Below are 8,585 nucleotides of genomic sequence, written 5' to 3'. Positions count from 1 at the left end.
TTTTAATATCATCTTCAGCTTTTGATTTTCTACACTTATACCTTATGCAAGTATTAGTTATAGTGACGTCTTGATTATAGCACGAAAAATTTATAAAAAATTATGTATAATACAGAATCTCTACCTTTAATTTTGTAAATCTATAAATCACAAGTACATAATCTCCACATTTCATTCTGCAATTGTAATTTCGTCCCTCTCAACATATATTATGGCATGCAATATTTATATATGTAATGCTAATGATATAAAAACTATTGTTTGTGCTTATAATTGTACTGAACATTTTAACGTTGTGCTTAAGTTACCAAATACTCGTGTTCATAAAAGATGTACGTGTGTGTGTATTGGGCTGTAATTGCGGTATATTACGAGATCCGAGCTTTGCCTAGCTAGTAACTTAACATATTCCCTATCTCTACTAGTTGAATATATTATAAACTATTGATCTATAACTTAGACATTCCTTAAAATATGAAATTTGTGCCATGTGCAGTAATCATTTCATTCGGATACGAGAAGATGCATTATATAGAATGCTAAGTTTGGGCAACTTACGCCACTGTGCATAGATGATGGTTAGCTGGATCTTTTTAATTTGTTTATACCCTAGAAATAGACCCTTCAAATATTCAAATATCCATTCTCTATACCTTCAAGTTTAAACCGCCGAACTTGAACAGCAATAGACGTTTTGCACGCATCTCCAGCTAGATTAGTGTGATCATGGTTCTACAATTATACCAGTGCTTATATGATTTTCTCTCTCTTAATGTATGCGCTCGAATCAAATAAATGAAAATGATAAGGATGAATGATATACTTTTTGTTGATCAATAAGACTGACAAAAGGAAAAAAAATAAAAAGAGATGAAATAGAGGAGAGTGCATCGCAGTTTCCTCAAGAGATCATTAGATGTTCTTAATTTATGATTATTTGTGGTGGAGTGAGTCTAAATGTATGTGATTTACTAGCTTCATATCTCTCTACAAATTAAATTATCAAATTGGTTTATATAATATTAGGAAATTTATCCACTGATTTAGGGGCCGCAAATAACATTGATAAAAGTCCTACCAAACAACATAAGTAGTTACAATTTTATCCCAAATCAACAAGACAATAACTGTCATTTTAAACACGAATGAAAATTTGGTCCCTAATTTAGTCTCAGTAATTGGTCACTACATTAGCTTCTAATTCAATTTTTAAAGTCAATTACTAAATCATTCACTGTGTCTAAATTGGTATCTAACTTTATTAGTTTCTAAAACAATCTCTAAATGTAGTCTTTTAAACCGGTCATTGAAATCAACAACCGTATAAATAGCCTCAATGGTAAAATTTGACAGTATCCACATACAAGTTACATGAATCAAAAGTCAATACCAAAAACCAAAGTTGGTTGTTTTTTTTTTTTTATAACTGAAGTTGATTTAGTCTTAAAATAATAAGAGACCACTTATGCATTGATCATAAGAATAGAAAACATAAGTCATAGAAAATATATATTTTTAGTTTAAATCACGCCTATTTTTAGTGGAAATAATTTTATTTGAGTTTTGTAGGATTATTATAAGCTATAAATTCTTCTTTTGAATATTTAATAAAATTAAAATTAAGCCATAACAACCGATTTTAATTGATTCACGTGTTTGGTAGCTTATAAAAAAAATATATGGAGCTGCCACAAATTATTGAACTATTAAATTTAGATAATTTTGTTGTGTCTATTTTGTTTCCTTTCTAAAGTCAGCTCTCTTGCCCTTGTCAGTACCAGAAATTTGTTATGTGCTGACGTATTATGTGAATTTTTAACTCAGTTTAAGTAAAACATTTATCATTCAACAAAAACGGTGATTTTAAAATAATGATATTTATAATAATGGTAAGGGTCAGAATCATTTACGCTAAAATAATAAGAGGCAACTTATTTTATTGATAATAACAAAAATCATATTCAAGTCATAAAACATATATATGGAGCTGCTGAAAAGGACAAATATGATAATTCAACTTATTAGCTAGGCAGCCAAATAGCTTGCTACGTTTTATTAAAACTTTGAACTGCTGAATGCTACCCTAGGATTTCTATTTGCGTCCCTCAGGCAGAAGAGAAGGTATGCTCTGTTCATACCTGAAGAAATTAAGAGGGTCAACCTTAGTTTTCACATGTGCCAATCTATTGAAGTTGTTCTTAAAATACTTAGAACCCCAAATGCTGGCTTGCTTATAACTTGTGTAGCCAATGTTATTATTTACCCCAATGTCAAGGTCTCTATAATTGACATATGCAGCCCTTGGAGACTTTGAAACAAAAGGCTCCATATAAGTGTAAAGTCTCCTAACCCAACTTATGTGCTTTTGTGCTATCTCATCCTCTTCTTCTAGCCAATGCACCGTGTACTGAACCAAGTACAAGTTTCCAGATCTGTGGGGGAATGGAATTTCGGACTCTGGAATCGTATCCATTATTGCCCCAAAAGGAAAGAGCACCAACAGTGCACCTTGTGCACCGTCTTCATAAAGCATTTGCCACAACCCTTCTAAGCCAGCTTCAGGAATAGGGTTCCTCACAAAATCAGATTTTGCCTTGAATGAATCCGTTGTAGTTTGGCTTCTGTTCAACAAAGCTTCACGGCTTTGATACCCCACAAAATAAAGGACTGAGTCAATCCATGTCATCTCAGCACAGTCTTCTCTCTTCAACCCTAGTTCTGGAAAATTCTCTTGCATCAAGTGCATTAGCTTATCCAAACCTCCAAGATACAAGCTTTGAAATAAAGCTTCTATTGTGAACTCCCCTTTTCTACTTGAATTCACCCTGTGCACTAAAATATTGATGGCTATGTCCCCATCAAGTTTACTTGCCACTAGTTGCCACTTATGAATAAGCTTGGTTGCGTTTTGTTCCAATGTTCTTGCAACTCTGAACACTGTCACAGTCGGTGGAACTGGAACTAGTTTTACCTTCCATGCCACGATGACCCCAAAGCTTGCTCCTCCACCCCCTCTAATAGCCCAAAACAAATCCTCACTCATGGCTTCTCTATCAAGAAGCCTACCTTTCGCATCAACTATGTAAGCATCGACTATATTATCGGCTGCGAGGCCATGTTTACGCAGCAAGAATCCATAGCCGCCGCCACCAAATTGCCCTCCAACTCCTACAGTGGTGAAGACACCCGCTGGAAACCCTAGAGTTTTGCTTTTCTCACTAATGCTATAGTAAAGTTCACCAACAGTGGCCCCGGATTGAACCCAAGCAACCCTTTTGTTTACATCTACATCAATCCTTCTATAGTTTATGAGGTCAATGACTACAAATGGAGCTTCAGCAACATAGGAGAGACCCTCAAAGTCATGGCCACCACTTCTGGTTCGAATTTGCAAGCCATGGCGTTGGGAACAGATTATTGCAGCTTGAATGTGGGAAACTTCCGTAGGTGTGACAATGACAAGGGGTTTTGGAGTTGTGTTGGATGAGAATCTGAGGTTTTGAATGGAAAAGTGAAGTATGGATGAGTACGAGGCGTTGGTTTTGGTGTACACAACCTTAGAGATTGAAGAGGAGTTGTGGGAATAACTGTAAAGACATTGAATGAAGTTTTCATAATTAGTGTTAACTGCTGAAGATGTAAATGAAGATACAAGAGCAATTACAAGAACAGGAAATAATGAGCTTAGAGGCATCATTTTTGTTGATGGTGTGGTACTGGTGGTGCATATTGGAGGATTCATTGGTTACCTATTTATAGCAGATAAGAATGTGAACTATAGATTAATTAACGTGTGTTTAAATTAGCTATGCTGGACTACGGGACAAGTCAAGCACGAGAAATAGCTAGCTAGGAAGTATCTGAGACTGAGGGTGAGAATAATTAATCTGATTACATCCAATGCCCCCTTGACCCTTGAATTTAAAACAAAAAAAAAATTATTGTATTCAACATATTTTTACAATATTTTTTTATATTAAATATAATTTTAATTCCTGTAATATTTTTATCCGATATTAGTCTCTTAAATTTTAAAATAAACTTTGATTAATTATTAAGATAACATTTAATTACACTTATATATAAACACAATATAATCCACATTGAGAACTAAAAATGATACATTTTTAAATTAGAAGAATTAAAACCGTATTACTTTTTTAAAAAAAATAAAACTAAATTTCAAAATATTTAAATTTTAGAGACATTAAAAACATATTTTATCTTAATTTTTATATTATAGTCTATCTCTTTTCGTTACACCACTCATTTTATATATTACACTCCTCTTTCTTCCTTGCCTGTCTTTCTCATATATATATATATATATATATACTTATTTATTTATTTATACAATTTTGTTGTACAAAAATATTAGTTGGTCTACAGTCAAATGTAGAAAACATTGCCTACACTCGTTACGTAGGTACAACGTACTTGTCAACTTTATTAAAATAACATTTTTTATATTGAAAACAAAAACGACTAGTCATATTAATTGACTTCAATAGAAGTTAGGTGATGGCTTTTGATCGAAATCGTATTAAAAAAATACTAAGTTTGTTTTTATAAGAAAACAAGTTATAATATAAAATATATTATCAGTTGTTTCTTATAATTAAAAGGAACGCAAGTAATACTATTTTCGGACCCAATTACGAAAGTGAGGTGATTTTAGATTTTTTTATCTTATTAGGAGGCACCAACTTAAGTTGTGTTTCATGGTTCTTTTTGTCGTATATGGAGAAGGAAATTCAAATGGTGTATCTTGTATAGATGGAAGTGCCAACTTGGATTAATTGGTGGCTTCCTTCAAAACCAAGGAAAAATTTCAAATCACCAAGATCTTTATTTTTAAAGGCTTTGTCAAGTTCTTCAGCGATGTGAACTATTTCAGTAATATTATTGGCAGTAAGTACTGTGTCATCAACATCGACTAAGAGTGTTGTCATAGAAGACTGAGAGACAAACTTTAAGAACAAAGAGTGAATAGAAGGGAATTGAGTATAACCATGGGAAATTGGGAATTGAAAGAGGATAAACGGGCATACCATCGACGGCTGGCCTATTTTAAACCATACAATGATCCTTGTAAATTACAGACCTTGCCAAGTTTAGAAGAAGTAAGACCTGGTGGAAGCATCATATAGATTTCTTCATTAAGATCACCATGAAGAAAAGCATTATTGTCATCAAGTTGCTTAAGATACCAATTGTTCATAGCAGCTAGTGCAAGCAGTAATTGGACAGTGGTGATTTTAGCTACGGGTGAAAAGATATTTGTGTAGTTCATTCCTTCCATTTGAGAGCAGTTCTTTGCTACCAAATATGTTTTATAACATTCCATCAACTCGATGTTTAATCTTATATACCCAACGACAACTGATAACATTTTTGTAAGAAGGGCAGATCAATGAGAACCCATGTGTAATTCACTTGTAAGAAGGGCATGACAAAACTTCATATGGTGGAGAAAGTTTATTATAAGAAATGATTGAGGAGAGGGGATATCAAATAGCTAAAGTATGAGTGGTGATAGCTAATGTGAATGTTGTGTGAAAATCATTGTACTTTGTTGGCGTTTGATAATGTCACTGAGCGACGAAGGGGAATGCCAAGAGGGGGAAAAAGGTGAATGTGGTGGAGAGGGAGAGGCATAATGTGGTGAAGGGGGAGAGGCAGGTTGGTTAGAGGTATCTGGTTCAGGTTCTAGTTCTAATTGTTGAGTGTTATTTTGGCAAGCAATTTCAGTAGACAAATCATATGTCATATTGGGAGAAGGTAATGTGGTGGATAAATTAACATTTTGTGGCTGTGAATAAGGAAAACAATTTTCATAAAACATAACATTGTGAGACACTTCTATATGGCTCAAGTTTGAAGATTAAAAACAACATAACCTTTGGTATGAGGTTTCAAGCCAAGAAAAATGTAAGGGACAACTCTAGAATCAAGTTTCTTTCTGAGATGTTAAAGTATTAGCATAGCAAAAACATCCAAAAACTATGAGAAGAGAATCATCATAAGGTTTATCATAAAGTTTGTGATATGCTGAGAGTCAGGAAAGGAGTTGGCAAACAATTTATCAAATGAGCAACATGAGTTACTGCAAAAGACTAGAACATGGAAGGTAAATGTGACAGAAATAAAAAAGCACCAGTGACATTTAAAAGGTGTTAGTGTTTTCTTTCAATAATAGCATTTTGTTGAGGTGTCTCTAACATAGGATTTTGGTGAAGAATGCTTGCCGAAGCTTAAAATTGTCGCATAATAAATTCTACACCATTATTAGAATGAATGATTTTAACTTTTGAATCAAATTGTTTTTCAATCTGAGTAATAAAATATTTCAAATTGTTTTGTGCTTCAACTTTTGATTTCATGAGAATGACCTAAACATGCCTAGTGTGATAATAAACTATGCTCAAGAAATATCTATGTCCATTTATAGAAGAACTGGCACACGGGCCCCACACATCAACATGTATCAAATCAAAAGAATGAGAAGCATAAGAATCACTAGGAAAAGGTAACTTTTTTTGTTTAGCACAATAACAAGTATCACGTACAAATGATTTATCATTGAAAATAACAAAATAAAATTGTTTCATGATAACCAATCTATCATAGGATGGTGGTCCTAAATGAAAATGACACAAATCTATTGGTTTTTTTTATTATAAAAAAGAGATATTTCAACAATACTAGAAGGTTTACCCGAAGTGAAGGGCATAACCAACTTGTACAATCCCTTAATCACATCAACTATACCAATCATCTTTAGGTTGCTTGCGTCCTTTATGTGACTTTTTTTATTAGTTTGTAATTCAATGATGAAACTAACTTAGAAATGGAAATGAGATTAAAGGAGAAACTAGGTAGATAAAGGACATCAATAAGTAATAAAGACTCAAATAAACTATCCCTTAGTATGTGGCTAACACATCCTATCCTATAGACAATCTAACAACAATGGGTTTTATTGGCTTATATGAAGTATAAAAAGATAAGGATGAAGCAACATGATCACACTAGTAAGTTCATCACATGAACATTTCATAGCTGGTCTATTACTTTCTAACTCATCCCTTATTATGTACAATTTCAAAAAGTAATCATTAATTGAGGAATCACTTGTCTAATGGATGAAACCTCTTGTTGTAAATCTGAAATTGGCAGCAAATCTCCTTGAGAATATCGGGACTTCAAATCTTTCCAAATCTCAAGTGCTTTAATTTGTTCATCCATAATATGCTTTGTCTGATTGAAACTGAAACTGAATGCAAAAACCATGAAACTATCATATTATTGCATATCTTCTAAGCTGCATACAAAGGATCATAAATCAAGGGTTGTGTAATAGTTTCATCAAAACTCAACTTTGTTCTTTGCACTCAAAGCAGTAAGCATTGATTTGCTTCACGAATTATAATCTGTTGGATCCAAGACTCATGAAACAAGAGCAATAGTTGAACTTTCACTTGGATGCATATAATGGGTTTGAACATTTAGGGATTGATCAGTGTCATTGTTCATGATGAATCAAAGATTTTGAAGCTGAGATCGAAGAGTCAAGAACAATGTAAAAGAAAGGAAGAACATAATCAGAGTAACACATCAAAACTCTTCAATTGAAGAGCTTTGATACCATAACAAAATTAAACTAATTAATAATGATGAACTGAAGAAAGCTTGGCAAAGAAGAAAAGAGATTTAGAACTCAAAAAGGTGTTTGATCTGAATTGATATAAGCTTTTCTTACAAATAGTAGTTAATTACAACTAACAAACTTAACTAACACTCTAACTAACAACTATAATCTGAAAATGATTATTCTGTCAATAATGGAGATAGGTTCTAAAGTAAATAAAATTTATATGAATGAAAAAAATGTTATTGACGTTCAGGATGAAGATGTATATGTTGAAGGGTGACTTATAGTTCATGAATTTCGAAAATGTATATATTGAAGTTTCACATGAATGAAGATAATATCGAGATAAACTATATAAGTGAGATATTCTCACCTTACAAGATGTTGTCACACCTAGATAGAGGGATATGTTGAAAGTCCCACGTGATGAAAAAAATGAGACATGTTAAAGTCCCACATCCAATAAAAATAATATCGAGATAAACTATATAAGTGAGGAACAATCCTCACCTTACAAGTTGGAATCAAAATTTAGTTCTTAAAAACATAAAATTATAATAATAAAAGCTATAAACCATTGCTATTTGTATTTCAAAACCACTACTTTTTTTTAAGATGACGCGGTCAACTCAATTGGACAGAAAAAACTTAAATTATTCCATTGCTACAGAAGTAGCCATCACCATTGCTACAGTGTTTGATACAATGAATGCTTTGAAAGAGGCTCTTTGCCCCAGAATTGAGGTACTTTAAGTTCAGCATCCTGAAAGTTACTTCCTGATAGGGTTATCCCAGCTGCAAAACTTACGGTTGCGATGAGTGTGGCCACTAACAGATGAGACTCCTTTGCTTCCTTAGTAAACACTAGCCCGAGAATATTTTCTAGCTCAGTAATTGAGTTTTTATCTAGTCGCTGACTTCTTTTTGCTCC

At 33.0% G+C, this 8,585-nt stretch overlaps 1 protein-coding gene across 1 annotated transcript; it reads right to left on the bottom strand.

Moving 5' to 3' along the window:
• Positions 1 to 1,922: 1,922 nt before the first annotated feature.
• On the bottom strand, positions 1,923 to 3,998 carry LOC100779395 (berberine bridge enzyme-like 28). Its single transcript, XM_003524727.5, has one exon. The coding sequence runs from the start codon at positions 3,740 to 3,742 to the stop codon at positions 2,093 to 2,095; it is 1,650 nt and encodes a 549-aa protein (XP_003524775.2). The 5' UTR covers positions 3,743 to 3,998; the 3' UTR covers positions 1,923 to 2,092.
• Between the last annotated feature and the right edge of the window lie 4,587 nt (positions 3,999 to 8,585).

The sequence above is a fragment of the Glycine max genome, chromosome 5 (genome assembly GCF_000004515.6).
Source record: "Glycine max cultivar Williams 82 chromosome 5, Glycine_max_v4.0, whole genome shotgun sequence".
Lineage (NCBI taxonomy): Eukaryota > Viridiplantae > Streptophyta > Magnoliopsida > Fabales > Fabaceae > Glycine > Glycine max.
The sequence above is the reverse complement of the archived record's forward strand: the minus strand, read 5'-3'. Positions and strand labels throughout refer to the sequence as shown.